Here is a 16483-nt window from a genome sequence, read left to right as displayed (position 1 = left end):
CAGGGGGGAGCTGATCAGAAGATGCCTGTCATCGTGTCTCGTGTTGCCCCTGGGACATCGGTATGTGGAAATGCTGCCGTGAACCCCGCGCGTTTGCATTGCAACAGTCATGAAAACTCTGGGTCTCTGTTTCTGGAAAACCCCCGCTCGCTCTCTGTCTCCACATCTTTTATTCTCCTTCTGGCCTTCATCACAACCTCTTGCCTTTTCTCTCTTGTTCCACTGACGACCTCAGTCACTCTGACTCTCATACACAGCATAAGAAAATCCATTGTTCAGAGTGTGGAGGAGAAAGAGCAAGTCGTACTGTTCACTGTCCCTTTAAATGAACCGGTCTGATTTAATGTCACTCAGCAACAGTCCATTCAGAGCTCAACAGACAAGGCTGGAGGTTAATCTGATGTTGATGAAGTCTGCCATCTAGATGATACTGTAATGAATGCAGTTAAATGGACTGAGCAGAGCTGAACCTTGATTGACTGCTGCTCTGAGACACTTTATGCCCAACCTTCATGGTCCACAGCAGACTAGAACGACTTGACCCAACTGTGTTTTGACCGCGTTCTCCTTCAACCTTCTACAGGCTGACCTTTGTGTCCCTCGCCTGAACGAAGGTGACCAGGTGGTTTTGATCAATGGTCGGGACATCTCGGACCATTCTCACGACCAGGTGGTCATGTTCATCAAGGCCAGCTGTGACAGCCATTCAGGAGAGCTCATTCTTTTGGTCAGGCCCAATGGTGAGGAGAGTGTTCTGATCGATTACCAAGTAATCTGCTGGTTTGTTAATATAATAACCATTGTAAAATACACCATAATTCCTATACAGAAGAACAAAGAATATCTAAAAAGAGACTACTGTCTACTTTCCAATATTTTTCACGCACTGTATATAAATAACACATACCTTCTTTCACAGTGGTATTCTGGTGTTGGTATTTTAAACCAGCCTAATACAGTAATAAGGGATCCGGTCCTTTTCTGACTTTTCTAACCAGCCGTTTTGCTGTCCTGTGTCCATAGCCATCTATGACGTGGTGGAGGAGAAGCAGGACACGGAGCCGGACTTCCAGTACATCCCAGAGAAATGTCCTCAAGACCCCAGTCAGAGGGACCAGGGCGCCTGGAGGGAATCCATGGTGACCCTGAAGGAAGGCCTGCTCAGCGGGGCGTTACTAGCCCAGTTTGATGTGAGTCCTTCTTTCACCTGTCAATGAAAATCTTGCTGATTGCAGGACTCCTGTCTTCTGGATCTTTGTGATCTTCTGTGTTGCTTGGATATGCAGCGAGCGCAATAGCTCCCCCTGGTATCTGCCCTATGGTTTTCACCTCGACCAGGGCACAAGGGACTTTAGGTTATCGCTTTCTTAAGGGAAATTCGGGCCTATAACCGGTTTTACGCATTTGTCACTTTATCAGGCTTTATTGCTGTTTCTGTGCAATCCAAGAGTGAAGTGATTCACCTCATAGAAAGTCCTGCTTCTTGGTTGTGGTGAAGAACATCGGCCTTATCATTTCCTATTCCACATTCCAATAACTTCCTGTCTTTCATCAGGCACACTTAACAGCTTCCTGTTGCTTTGTGCCGTTGTGTTATTAGACTAGAAGAATGTTCTAAAAGTGTTGTGGTGTGGGAAACGCACAGAACACACCGTTATGCGCTGATGAAATGTGTGGCTTTATGGAAACATTTTGTGTTTTGGTCTTTATCTGGTACAGCACTTTTAATATGCAAGTAATCCCATTTTAAAGATTAGAAGCATCTTATGAATTGCGCTCACAGCAGGTGGAAGCTTCTTAAGGACAGACCGTGGGGCTTTTTACAGGAAGGAAACTGTTCTTTTATTTGTGATGCTTTGTGTTTTTACATGTGTTTTGGGGCCGATCAAGAAAGAGCATAAGTAAACATTTAAAGTAATCCGTTGTTGTTTTTAACACTTTTATTCTTTTCTTTCAGCAACTTTACAGGAAGAGGCCTGGAATGACAATGTTGTGTGCCAAATTACCTCAGAACATATCCAAAAACCGCTACAGAGACATCTCACCATGTGAGTATTGGAACGCTAGTCCCCAGCACGGTTGAGTTATTTTTTCTTAGCAGACTTAACTCATTTCAAACTCCTTGTTTCTCTCCACCCCACCCCATTTCTATTTTTAGACGACGCCACGCGGGTCATTCTGAAAAGCACAGATGACTACATCAATGCGAACTACATCAATGTGAGTTCTTCCAACTTCCTCCCTCGTCGCCTAATGCTGTTCGACTCAGTCCACCCACACCTACCATGAAGTCTTTGCTTGGCAGGCCTAAAATAGGCCTCCCTGTTGGCTGAGATGGAGGTGTAGTCAGTCTCTGCTCCAAGGAATGGAAATGGACACGTGCCCACAATGCTCATGGCTCTTGTTCTATCCTCCATGTATTGTAGATGGAGATCCCAGCGTCCAGCCTGATCAACCGGTACATCGCGTGTCAGGGCCCGCTGCCCAACACGTGCCCAGATTTCTGGCAGATGACCTGGGAGCAGGGCTCCTCCACGGTGGTCATGCTCACCACCCAGGTGGAAAGGGGAAGGGTATGTGTCATGTACCATCATAGATTCTGTATTTCAGGAATGACCTGCGTGCTGCTGTTTTTCCCCCTGGGTGAAGATGCCGACTGATTTTGCTTTGTGCTAACAGGTGAAGTGTCATCAGTACTGGCCCAACCCTGACAGCACCTCCACATATGGTCACTTCCAGGTTACCTGCCTTACTGAGGAGAGCAACTCAGCCTTCCTGGTCCGAGAGATGACTCTCACACACCTTGTGGTAAGCTCGCACGTGGCAGTTGTTTCCCCTGCAGCCAATGTAAATGTAATGTTAGCTATTTGGAAGTCTGAAGTCAACTACAAGAAGTGGTGAATCAGAGCTTGTGCTCTTTCATACAATAGGACTAAAAAATGGGATTATCGCTTTAAGTGTTTAAAAAAAGAAAGAAGCACGGAGAGTTGCCGTGGTGACTTGTGGGCTGTTCTTTTTTGGTCTAATGTGGTGCACATAAGGAGAATCAGTTTGTTGCTGTGGCAACCGCCAACCACCACCATGAGGCTTCCAGTATTAACATGCAGCATGTGTGTGTTACCGTGGCAATGTTGATAGATGCGCCGTTTACACGGCGACAAAACCAACCATGTTTTCATAACCCCGCGTCCCATATTAACTTGGATTAGCCATGCTCGCTGTCGTTACTTAGCCATTTGTGTGTCATGGTGGGGAATGTTAATAGGGCGGGGTGCAGAGCACGCTGTCTTTACCCCCCATTGTCATGGCGATACTGGGCTGACTGTGCGGTGTGTTGCCATGGTGACAGAGCGAGGAGGTCCGGGAGTTGACCCAGATCCAGTACGTGGCCTGGCCGGACCACGGCGTCCCAGACGACTCCACAGACTTCCTGGACTTCGTCAACCTGGTGCGGAGCAAACGAGCCAGCAAGGACGAGCCTGTGGTGGTCCACTGCAGGTACGAGTTGTAAAGCGCCATGCGCATTCAATGCCTTCAACGTCTTTCATAAGGCAAAAAACACACTGGGCAATGAACATTTTATTTTATGTGGGATAGGTTTTTTTCTCACTGTGGAGATGTCCTACTAGACTCCTACACAAAGCTGTACGGCACAGCTGCCCAGAGCACATCTTTCTAAACATGCAACTTTGGCCTCACTCAAGCCAAGTTATCTGCCAATCAAACTCAGCCTGGACATGTCTCACCACGTGCTGGAAGACAGTCAAATGCTTTGTTAGGAATTCCAGGACTTAAAGATGCTGTCAGGATTTTTGGCCACTGGTTGCAGAAGGGAGCAAGGTGCCCAACAGTTGCTTAAAATGTCAGTAACTTTGACATTTTGAATTTCATGTCATGGTAGTGGTTTTACTTATAGATTATGCACATATTAACAACATTTTACATCCACTCCAAAATTAGGTTTAGTAAATAGTTTATCCATTCATAAATGTCCTTGAGTGCGTCTTTAATGCAATAAATGTGGATTCTCATTAACGACTGTGGCAAGGAGACCAGCAAAGGGCAGTGCAAGTTGTCTCAATACCTCTGGGTTGGATGAGAGATGGTCGGTGAGCATTTCTATCCCACGTTGCATTCTAGTAACTCCTTGTGGCGAGTTGCGCGATTGCAAGCTCTATTTCCTGGTTGGGTGAATAGTGTGATAACATGCAGAACGGATGGGCAGGATGTGCTTGGAAAGCCACACGTAATTCCCTGATCTTCAACTCACCCAAGTTCGTAGGGAGTTTCTGCAGTAAGGCAAAGCAATAACAGACCTGCCAACCAGTAGGATGTACGCAATATCACATCAAATTATGCTGCAAAATAATTCTGCTATTGAATACGCAAAAATAGTGTTCTATTTGTCCGTTTTTTTTATTTTTTTTATTCACTTCACTGTTAAATATTGGTGTTGAATAATCACAAATTAGGTTAAAACATTTTTTCATTAAAGGTAGAAATTGAGTTAGTGAAACTTCCTAATCCTCCCATTTTGCCCTCGTGTCATGTCACAGTGCGGGGATTGGCCGAACGGGAGTCCTCATCACCATGGAGACGGCATTGTGCTTGATGGAGTGCAGTCAGCCTGTATATCCATTAGATATCGTCAGGACCATGAGGGACCAGAGAGCCATGATGATTCAGACTCCCGTAAGTTCTCCTTGTTTCGCTCTGCTGGTTTATTCCCCTGTCTCCCTCTCCTGGTTTATTCCCCTGTCTCCCTCTCCTGGTTTATTCCCCTGTCTCCCTCTCCTGGTTTATTCCCCTGTCTCCCTCTCCTGGTTTATTCCCCTGTCTCCCACTCTTTTCGGGTTAAATTCTCCCCTCCCTCCTTACCCAGAGTGGCTGAAATGTCCTCCAAAGACTAGCAAGAATCTGTGCTGGGAGTTTAGAATAAAATGATCACAGAGTAGACAGGACATGATTATCCTACTCTGATTATCCTCATTTTATTCATCCCAGTGTTTGACAGTCAATGGTACATTGTTAGTGTGTCAGTGATAATCTTTTATGCCAGTAGAATGCCGTTTTCACTCCAGATTGGGTAAGGAAGTGTAGAGATTTTGCTTCCTACATTTCTCGGATCATTGCTATTGAGATTTATTTATACTGTGTGCCCTGCTATAATCTAACCACAACTCCAAAACCTTTGAAGCCTTCAAAGCAGGGTTGTCCAACAAAAATTTAATATATTCCTTAAACTGTTGTTTAGAGAATTTATTTCATGCTCTTTGACTTTGGTGTTAGGGATTCTTAGCAAGTTAAGGAAAGTAACTGACTGCCCCTGTGTCCCAGTGTTGGTTGGACCATTACAACAGATATCATAACCATATTAACTCTCTTCCTTTCCTCTCTATCTCCTGTTTGTCCTCAGAGCCAATACAAGTTTGTGTGTGAAGCAATCCTGAGGGTCTATGAGGAAGACTTGGTCAAACCCCTGAAGTCCACCCTTTACAGTCTAGAAGAACCAGAAGAAGTGGTAGAAGTTGAAAATGGACAAGAAGAAGTCGAAGAGGAAGATGATGATGATGATGATGAAGAGGAGGAGGATGTTAGTATAAGCATTAGCGCTAGTGTAACCAGTGAGACCAGCGCGACCAGTGATTGCCCTGAACCCTGACTCCTTGGATCTTATTTGGGTCTGTTGGGAGACACCCAGCGTCAGGGAGAAGGAGCTCTGGTAACCATGGTTACCCCCTGGGCCGAGGAGAGAACGAAGCACTGTTGCACTTTACACTGTCAGAAAAGAGGAAATTGTGGACAAATGAAACCTGTCATGTTCAATAGGTACCATTAGGGATGTGTGTTCAGGGTGAATAAGAAAAGACATTTGAAACATGATGAAATTGCTGTAGTGCCATAAGTACTATGAATGAGCGGGGCTGCAAGGGGGCGTTTTTCTATTTTTTTTTCTTTTTTTTAAGTGAGTGATCAATGAGCCTTGCCAAATCAATTTGAAAGATGGACATGCCTTTTCTCCTATGTCCTTCTGGCTGATCAAGATACGCTGTATCCTTTCAAAGAGTATTTATTGTATTTTAGTTTGTGTCAACCCCTGTCCACTGAACAAAATATTTGTTAGTACCAGTCTTAGCTGCCCAAATGAAATCATAGCTAGTATAGTGATCCATTTATTTTCTTTTTAGTGAAAGTGTTGTTTTTCTGCTTTTCTTATCAAAAGATGACAGACACATCAGAGCACTTTGTGTCTATCCTTATTTAATCTTGTGGCTGTCGGGTTGCTATGCCTTGTTGCTTGCATAGAACTAACAAGAAGCATTTGGGTGGCATGTTAAAATGTCCAGTGGGTGAACTGTCAAAGCTTTTCACTGAGACAGAGGCGGATCTGCTCTTAACAATTTCACAAAGTCCCATCCACCAAGGCAAAATAGTGGTAATACATGGAAGAGGAATCCTTAAAACAACCAAATAGAATACCTTTCTCACAGTTTTGGTTTGTATGTGTCTCTTAAGAATGTACAGAATACAAGCCAGCAACGCAAAGAACATTAATTAAGTCTTTCTACCCCCTCCCCCTTTGATATATTTAAAAGGTACTTTTAAGGCGCATTCTTCAATGTTTTATTGGAGATAACTGTTTAGGCACAGATTGCTGGGCATTCGTTGCATTCAGCACATTAACATGTTTCAGTCGAAATCAGGCAACACGAGGTGTCCTTTTTCACGCTGGTTCAACTGTATTGTATTTTTCACCAGCTGTTGTTTTGGAGTTATTCCGTTTGTTTTTAGTGTTAGCGCTTTAGGTTGGTTGCTTTGTTCTGTTGCCTGGCTGCTGCCATCTTGGCACCGCGGGTAGGGCCACTCTCCTCGATGCACTCGTCTGCACAAACTAACTGCCGTGTGTGTGGTTGTCTGGATATGTGCTGTATGTGAAAGTGTTCATGAGCGTCTGTCTCTGTGTGTTTGTGTCTCTGCAGTTTTGTGTTTGTGTGTGTGCGCCTCTGGTGCTGCTGTGGCGCTGTGTGTATGATGTCTATCTTTTTTGCCATCAGCTAACCAATAGGCCATTTCACCATTTTCACCTGGCCGCTGTGCATATCTGGAGTCAGATGAAAATTCTGCTGGTTAACCGGTTTGCCGTACGTCTGTCTGGTTAACCCGTGTGACTGTGTGATGTGTCCATAACAGATGCATTGATTATGCGTACATTAGGACTCATGTGACTTGGCTCTTAGGAGCTCGTAGAGTTTATTTGTTGCAGGCAACCTGGCTCACACAGTCCCCACTGGTCAGTTATCAGCCCACAATGTGGAATCCACAAAACTCAACTTTTAGTCTTTTTATTTGATGTGTATTAAATCTACCTGTCTTTTGTTGAAAGAATGATCCCATGCAAGTGTAGAGGATTGGTGTGACAGAATGCTACACACAAAAATTGGGTTTCTAGGGGCATCAAATATTTTTTACGAATGTCCAGCATTAAGCTTTGTTCAATGTGTAATGATAGCGTAGGGGATCTGTTGGGGGCTATTTGGGGCGGATGGGGCCAGGGCGGGCATAGCTACAGGAGGGGTGGCCAAGTTGTATTTTTGTAAAAGAATCGACAGTACTTGCTTCTTAAAAATGGACAGCACTTTGCAGATGACTGGGTAGCCATGCCTGCTACTGAATGTCAGAAACATAAAGTGGTGTTGAGTTTTTATTTATCATTTTATTTGTTTTTAAGACACCTGTCGGGAACAAAAACTCCAAACACAGTGCCACTTGTTAATTTTGTGTAAATATACTAGATCATGTAAATACAATGTTGTATATGGAAAAATCTTTAAAATAAAAGGGAAAATAATTTGAGGTAATGTTGTTTATATGTTGAGAATGATGTGGCTATATATATATATCTATCTATATCTATCTATATATCTTTCTCCATCTTTCTCTTTTTCTTTATCTCTACCTTTCTCTGTATCTCTTTTTGTACCCCACTATCTCTCTAAACACACACATTGTGAGGTATTTGTTGATACACTGAAAATCGGAATGCAATACAGATGTTCTGTTGTTCCTTATCCAATGGACAGACGAAGAATAGAAATTCCACTTTAGTTTTGTCTATAATGCTAAAACTGTATATAAAAAAAGTGAACTAATTGAACATACACTTCAGCCTTTTTGGGTGGGTTCATTGGCCAACTACATACTGTCATAAGGCTGATTTGATGATAATACAGGGTGAGTATTTTCTTGAAATTGGACCATTAGCAAACTTGGAGATTAAAGCTTTTTTATCTAACTGTGTTTGTGTCCCATTTTTACAATACTCACCCTACCAATGACTGCTCACCTGGGTTAGATCTACGATCCTATGAGGTCTTTGGATGCCAATCTCCTCAAATTTGTAAAATATATATTGATAATTGAGTCATATTCAGAATCTTGGTTTATTGGTCAATGTGATATATGAAAAATTCAGCAAGACTGCATGGTATGCAATTGCTTTAAAAGTAGAGTGGATGTAGTCTTAGTGTTTTTATTTTTTGCTTAGTAGGTGTTCAACCTTCCTTTCAAATTCTTAAAGCTTGAAATAGGTATTTTCTTTGCTTTGAGTCTGTAGGGCCCTATAGCTAATGATACATTTAGAAATGAAGTGCACATTTACAGTCATCCATTCAGAGAAAAATCCATGGATATTAATGGCATGGAATAGTGACATGAGGGGAGATCATGCTGAAGCCATCATGACCAGTGAGTGGCGCTGTTGTGAACTGGAGAGGATTCATTTTCCCAGGGTATTAACCAATGTAGCTACACCATGCAGTTAAAAAGTTTTAGAATCTATGCCTGAATGCACTCTCCTTTCAAGTATTTTTTTTCAGACCTTACTAAGGTGGGGAAATGTGGTTTAATATGACACTAAAACAATAATACTCATTAACATCCAAGATGTATTTTAGTAGTACATTTTCTTTAGCTACATGAATACATTATTTAAGTCTATAGTAACACAATATCCAATGTCCCTTTAAATGCAAATCGCGGTTTTGTTTGGGATTAATTTTACGTCATTTCCTGAGGGAAAATTTGCCTCCCACTTTTCTTGGGACTTGTGAAATCACCGTAGTGGTATCGAGTAGGGAAAACCGTGGTTCGCTAGAAGACCTATCAACCATGGAAACCTATTAGTTTTTTTTGTATTTATAAAAAATAAAACAAAGGTGGCTCGTTCAAGTGAGTTGGGTATTGTTTCAGATATCGGCGAATCTTACGTGAGTATTGCTTTAGGACATTTGGATCTAAAAACTCAAACGGCTACATTAGCAAGTGTATATCGGACTTCTTTCATCTAGTTCTTCAGCATCATCACAGTCGATTAGCTAACTTAGTTAGCTTAGCTAGCTTGTTAAACCTGTTGCTTACGTTCATGGTGAACCGTGTTAAAAGCACATTTTGTCAAGTTATTGTTCAGTAGTTAGGTAATGCTGAAATTATTTTTAAGGTGACATAAGCTAATCTAATGATTCTTCGGGATAAGTTTCTAGCTTACTGTAGTTCACTTAGTTATGTAGCTGCATAAGGTAGCACAGCCAGCTAACGAATTGCTAACACAACAAATTATCAGTTTAAATGTATCTGTAAAATAGTGATATTTTTTATATTACTTAATCATACAGTTACTTAATGATTAATAATACAACAAGCTAAAGTGGTCAACTAATAAAGCAAGTGTATCTTCACAAAGCCATTTGCAGAAAAAAAAAACATGGCTATCCCAACATTTTCTTGTGGGGAGTCTTCTATATATACACATTGTAATGTATTTGTTGATACGCACTGAAAATCAGAATGTAACACTATAGGTTTCCTGTGTTATTCTTTATCCAGTTGACGAACAAAATAGAAATTCAACTTGTGTGTGTCTATAGTTCCCCTTGGGGGGAGTGTATACCCAAACAAATCTGAGTTCTGAATGGGAATGTTGGGAGGCGTAAACAAATAATATGCTTCATATATGTTACATTAAATACACTAAGGAGACTCAACATACTTGCAAAATTGTCTTAGAAACCTGAATAGCAATTTTTAACAAACATATTTTGCAAATATAGCTTTTTCCGTTCTTACTTGAGTAAATGACAATTATGGATTTGAGAATCTTTCATAACATATTTAGCATTTCAAGAACAAAATTACAAAATGTATAGTACTTCAAAATAGAATTTGTCGGTTGTGTAAATCGACAGGCAACCCCATGTCATTTTTGTACTTCTCAAAAAAAGTTGAATGTTGCTATGAATATAACAATGTCCCTAGCAACAGCGCCTATGGTATACTAAGTAGTGTGTCATATTTAGATTTTAGCGAATCAACATACAATGAACGATGGCTCCAAATGGAGCTGTATCTTTTAGGTTTTATCAAATAAACAGATTAGGGATGCACCTATAAGAAAATTCTCCTCAAATATTCCTTTAACACAATATAGCTGATACCAATGATCTGTCATTTTTTGCCTGTGCCCTGGCATGAAACCAACATTTAACTTCTGTTGATGCTTCTAATTTCAACAACTGGAAATTCAGTCATACCGAACTTGTCTATTTGGTCAGAATTAAAGCAATCACTGGAGACTGATTATGACATTTTTTGCATATATTTGCCCAATATTGATTGCTGGCAGATCTATCATTGCATCCCTAAAACAAACACTTTACATGTGTTCATTACATGCGTTCTGCTCTGAGCCAAGCACATTATATTACAAAAGACCAGCTAATCTACATACAGCGTACTACCTTAAATGTTTCTGAAATTAGAAAGCTAACTTTCATTTTCATAGCAGTACCCACAACTGTTTTATTTAGAAATTATTTTATTGGCCCAACTCCAGCAACTGTCAGAAAATGGAAACTATGATGTTTCAGCCAATCCACTTTTCTGGACACCAGATGATGCTAAATATATTTTGTTGAGCCAGAACTATTCACATTTTGATGAAAACTGTTATTACTTTGGATCTACAAAGACTACTGCCATATATGGAAAATGCATATATTTTCAGATAAAACTGGAGTGACATCAGTCACTGCTACAGTAAAACTCTAGATTTATTCTTGCATTGATTGTCACTCATCTACAACTGTTATAGATGTTATAGATATAATGTTAAAAAAGGATAATGACAATAATAAAGTGAAAACAATTCTAGACCTGAAAACCTTGATGGAAATTAGCTGTACGGAGAGTGTATTATACAAGCTGCATGTTGTGCAGTAGTTCCCCAATGTAAGTCTTTCATTTGCTCAGTAGCCTACTGCTTTCTTAACATCGTCACAACTAACACTGGGCGACTACAGAATTGAAAAACAGGTTGTGTGAGGCCTTTTATGAAAGCCAGTGAATTTACACTTGGTAACCTAGTCTGAAATCTTAAATTGATTCTACATACTGGTAACAGAAAGTTTGCCCTTCAACCTATCGAACAGGATAAGGAGGTGTCATATTAGTTTTCACATGGTTTAACTTTAATTTTAACATCACAACCTGATCTAATTGAGGGACCCGGGAGATTGTGTCAGTCATCCTTCCTCTTGTCTGTGCAGGTTGTGTTTCTAGGCTGCCACCATGCTCAGTTTCCTCCGCCGGACGTTGGGCCGGCGGTCCATCCGTAAGCATGCTGAAAAGGCCCGACTGAGAGAGGCCCAGCGGGCTACAACACACATCCCTGCTGCCGGGGACTCCAAGTCCGTCATCACCTGCCGCGTGTCACTGCTGGACGGCACTGACGTCAGTGTGGACCTACCGGTGAGACCAAATCTGGTTCGGAATCTAACCAGCCGTTTTGAATTTCATGTTTTGTTTAGGAGGAATGACAGAGCAGCAGAGTTGAGGCCTGCGTTTTTGTGAGGCAGTAGGCCTGTCCTCTTACCAGAATGTTTATGATTGACAATTAGGTTGATTCAGAAACTGTGCTCAGTGAAGACATGATGGGAAAATGTATTTGAGGTTTTTTGAAACACGTTGTTTTCCGTTCCTGTGTTGAGGATGTTCAGATTTTCTCTCTCAAAATCGCACATTTAGAAGCAAAAACAACTTGATTTCCACAAAAATTTATATATCATGTAGCTAATAAATTCTCACTGACTGAATACAAATCGTCATTGCAAATGTAATTACTCTAACATGTACCCATAGTCAACATCAACAACACCTAGTTATCATTTAATTGGAAAAGAAGAAAGGATGTTTATTAGCTTTATCATTTAAACAAGGACAAAAAAAATTTACTTTACAAATTAAGAAAAATATCCATTCGTCATCAGTACTGCATCTATAGGACCATGGGAAAGAAGTGGTGGCCATCCACTCCTCATAGTTGTTGTATTTAGTGTTCCTGCATGTACTGACTGTAAAGCATTATCATTTTATAAGCTAAGAATCACATTTAAATTTGCATCCTCTAATTGATAAATGTGGTCATTTTATATGTATGACTTTTACATTGTTGGAAGCTTTGGTAAAGATTAGCAAATTTACAGCTTTAGAAATGTTTCAAATTAGATTGGGGCTCGTTGGCCACAATGGCATCACGGTATGTATTTTATGGGAAAACGGTACGGCCACTCGATCAAGAGTTGAAGGCCAGGTTTGTCTTTGCCGCTAGGAAAATCTGGGGCTGAGTACTCAGTCTCTGTCGGAGTTGGAGGATTTGATTAATTACCTACATACAGCTCTGCTGTGTCTCGGTTACTGACCAGGCTCGTTCCATTGCTCGTAGGTCCTTAATGTTGTGGGCCTTTTCTTGGATGGATGGGGGTTAGGTACTTGTTGATTTCCCTGTGTCCTGTTAATGAGTTGACTTGTATGAGAGTCAGCATTAGACTGTGTTGTTGTTGTGATGAGTGCTGCTGATCATCTGTAATTCCATGATCCTTCTGCAGTACACCTGGTCACATGACCTACCCACAGCAAGCAGCCAAGTCGAGTAGAGATACTCTTCTCCAATGGGAATACTTGGTCTTTTCCACAATGGGTTTTTGGATTTCTCCGGGTCGGAATATTTACAGCATTCTAGCTGATATTCTGTTATGTTTTGCAATGTTGGTGTATTTTATTTGACAATTTAAAATGCATAGAAAATGTTACACCAAGCAAGCAATCAAGGATATTATAACACTATAAAGGCCAGGGCTTGTTTCCAAGTCTAGCTGTTCCGTGTAGTTCATTTGAAAGCATGGCACCTACAACGCCAGGGCTGGAGGTCTAATTCCCGCAGTGGGGCTGTACAAACATACGTATAATAATGTATGCACTCGTTACTGTAAATTGTTCTGAATAAGAGTGTCTAGATTAGATGAGTTTCAAGATTAGATTCAACTCTGTCATTGAACAAGTGCAGTAGAACCAAATGCAGTTAGCATCTAACCCGAAGTTATAATATTAGAGGGCATTAAATGTATTAAAAATGTAAAAGTATTAAGTAAACGTATATTACAAGTGGAATGTACAGATGTGCAATACAGCAAATGCAGTACAAATGGCAATACTAAATGTGCCATTAAAGCAAATAGAGGAGGGAAGAACATTTTCAAGTATTAAGTATAGTGAATGTTACAAGTGGGATAATAGTTGTGCGGGTACAAATGGCAATTCTGGATGTGCGATGGAGGCAATTTGAAGGAGTAAAGTAGCGTGTGCCACCGGGATTCAGAGATGGCAGCAATGAGGTCCCAGAGGTAGACCTGTATATGTAACAACTGTAAAAGTACAAATATGATGGCAATTCTTAATGTGCAAAGAGGCAAATTGAATGTGCAAGGTGCATGTGCAACTGAAAGGCAGGGATAGCAGCTGTCAGGTTCCTGAGGTAGACACATACCTGTAACAACTGAAAACTTCCATTATCAGACTATACAAGGCAGTGTCAGAGTAGGACGTACAGTGGGGAGAACAAGTATTTGATACACTGCCGATTCTGCAGGTTTTCCCATTTACAAAGCATGTAGAAGTCTGTAATTTTTATCATAGGTACAAAAATCCAGAAAATCACTTAGTATGATTTTTAAGTAATTCATTTGCATTTTGTTGCATGACATAAGTATTTGATACATCAGAAAAGCAGAACTTAATATTTGGTACAGAAACCTTTGTTTGCAATTACAGAGATCATACGTTTCCTGTAGTTCTTGACCAGGTTTGCACCAGGTTTGATGTTTCCAAGGATGAGTACAACCCCAAGAATACCATCCGAACTTGTACTCTTCCTTCTTCTTCCTCCAAACACGGTGAGTGTTTAGACCAAAAAGCTCTAATTTTGTCTCATCAGACCACATGACTTTCTCCCTTTCCTACTCTGGATCATCCAGATGGTCATTGGCAAAATTCAGACGGGCCTGGACATGCACTGGCTTGAGCAGGGGGACCTTGCGTGCGCTGCAGGATTTTAATCCATGATGGCGTAGTGTATTACTAATGGTTTTCTTTGAGACTGTGGTCCCAGCTCTCTTCAGGTCATTGACCAGGTCCTGCTGTGTAGTTCTGGGCTGATCCCTCACCTTCCTCATGATCATTAATGCCCCACGAGGTGAGATCTTGCATGGAGCCCCAGACCGAGGGAGATTGACCGTCATCTTGAACTTCTTCCATTTTCTAATAATCGCGCCAACAGTTGTTGCCTTCTCACCAAGCTGCTTGCCTATTGTCCTGTAGCCCATCCCAGCCTTGTGTAGGTCTACAATTTTATCCCTGATGTCCATACACAGCTCTCTGGTCTTGGCCATTGTGGAGAGGTTGGAGTCTGTTTGATTGAGTGTGTGGACAGGTGTCTTTTATACAGGAAACCAGTTCAAACAGGTGCAGTTAATACAGGTAATGAGTGGAGAACATGAGGGCTTCTTAAAGAAAAACTAACAGGTCTGTGAGAGATGGAATTCTTACTGGTTGGTAGGTGATCAAATACTTATGTCATGCAATAAAATACAAATTAATTATAAAAAAAATCATACAATGTGATTTTCTGGATTTTTTTTTTAGATTCCGTTGAAGTTGAAGTGTACCTATGATAAAAATTACCTCTACAGACCTCTACATACTTTTTAAGTAGGAAAACCTGTAGGGAGTAGAGGTGGGGGTAGGTATGGTTAGTGATGGGTCACAGAGTTCTCTGGGTCGCAGGGTTACAGTGGATGGGAAGAAATTGTTCCTGAGCCTGCTGGCGTGAGACCGAAGAGACATGTACTGATGGTAGGAGGGCACACAGTTTGTGGGATGGATGTGAAGGGTCTCTGGTAATCCTGCGTGCCCTGCGCAGATACCGCTTGCGCTGGAGGTCTACGATGGCAGGAAGCAGGGCGCCAGTTATGTGCTGGGCTGTTTTCACCACCCGTTGCAGGGCCTTCCGGACGGGTACAGACCAACCACTAAACCACACTGGTGTAGTTAGTCAGGATGCTCTCGATTGTGAAGCGGTGAAAGATCACAAGGATCTTTGAGGACAGGCAGGCTTTTTTTCAGCCTCCTCATAAATTACAGAGGTGCCTTTTTGACCAGGGTTGAGGTGTTGAGGGCAATCCATTTTAACATTTATTAAAATCTCTATGGCAGTCCATTTTAACATTTATTCCCGTTTTAAAATTGTATTCTTAGTTCGTTAGTAGTAAATGTTCCCATTGTTGTACGAAGCTGTGTAAAATCTACTCCACCTGGATGTATAGAGACCTGATGTGTGCAAAGCTGTGAAAAAAGCTACTCTACCTGCATGTATAGAGACAGGGGGTTGTGGCTAATGTTTATGCGTTAGGTTCATTTGAATAATGTCTCCAAGTTAAGCATGTTGTTACTTTAGCATCTGCCCTGACCATCTCCTGGCCATCTTCCTCCGTTGTGGTCTTCTCCATCTTTTGTTGTTTTGGCCTCAGCCACAAGCTGCACCATGGGTGTCCTCATACCTCCCCTGACAATGTCCAAGTGTCTAGGGGTGTAGCATAGCTGGAACCCCCCCACGGAAGATACCGGAAGCTACCAGCGGTTTCTTTTGGGGGCGTTGGGGTGAAGCTGATTTGTAGGGTGTGGGTGTGTTTGTGCCACACTAGTAATATAAACTCTTAGTAGTAAAACAAGAAATGTAGATAAAACATTGTTACTAGTAATATTGCAGTATTGACTAGTAAGAATTGAAAAAAGAAACTTGTCAGAGTTGTGTATATACAGGTGCTGGTCATAAAATTTGAATATCATCAAAAAGTTGATTTATTTCAGTAATTCCATTCAAAAAGTGAAACTTGTATAATGTATACATTCATTCCACACAGGCTGATATATTTCAAGTGTTTATTTCTTTTAATTTTGATGATTATAACTGACAACTAATGAACTCCAAATTCAGTATATTCCCTGTGATGTTTGACAGGCATTCTGCTGCAGCAGTCACACCTAAGACTAGCTGGAATAGTGTGCTTAAACGGTCAATAAAGCTGTGGAGAAATAG

General features: G+C 41.2%; 2 protein-coding genes across 9 annotated transcripts in view; both read left to right on the top strand.

The window, feature by feature from the left end:
• The window catches only part of ptpn4a (protein tyrosine phosphatase non-receptor type 4a), a 55177-nt gene extending 47323 nt beyond the window's left edge, over positions 1 to 7854 (top strand). Inside the window, exons 18-27 of the mRNA XM_034286787.1 lie at positions 4 to 60; positions 584 to 740; positions 1024 to 1190; positions 1958 to 2048; positions 2159 to 2220; positions 2427 to 2573; positions 2680 to 2808; positions 3350 to 3498; positions 4557 to 4692; positions 5417 to 7854. Of these exons, the coding sequence (XP_034142678.1) occupies positions 4 to 60; positions 584 to 740; positions 1024 to 1190; positions 1958 to 2048; positions 2159 to 2220; positions 2427 to 2573; positions 2680 to 2808; positions 3350 to 3498; positions 4557 to 4692; positions 5417 to 5662 (1341 nt within the window). The 3' untranslated portion in view covers positions 5663 to 7854. The remainder of the gene's footprint in view (positions 1 to 3; positions 61 to 583; positions 741 to 1023; positions 1191 to 1957; positions 2049 to 2158; positions 2221 to 2426; positions 2574 to 2679; positions 2809 to 3349; positions 3499 to 4556; positions 4693 to 5416) is intronic.
• Positions 7855 to 9095: 1241 nt separating this feature from the next.
• Positions 9096 to 16483, top strand: part of epb41l5 (erythrocyte membrane protein band 4.1 like 5) — a 38106-nt gene continuing 30718 nt past the window's right edge. For all 8 annotated transcript variants that reach the window (XR_003777154.2, XM_020054973.2, XM_020054971.2 and 5 more), the window contains exons 1-2: positions 9096 to 9266; positions 11601 to 11802. Coding sequence is in view for 7 of the 8 variants with exons in the window: in XM_020054973.2 (XP_019910532.1) it covers positions 11623 to 11802 (180 nt within the window). In the remaining variant the exon portion in view is untranslated. The remainder of the gene's footprint in view (positions 9267 to 11600; positions 11803 to 16483) is intronic.

The sequence above is a fragment of the Esox lucius genome, chromosome 16 (assembly GCF_011004845.1).
Source record: "Esox lucius isolate fEsoLuc1 chromosome 16, fEsoLuc1.pri, whole genome shotgun sequence".
Classification (NCBI taxonomy): Eukaryota; Metazoa; Chordata; class Actinopteri; order Esociformes; family Esocidae; genus Esox; species Esox lucius.
Note: the sequence above shows the minus strand (reverse complement) of the source record. Positions and strands in the feature narration are given on the sequence as shown.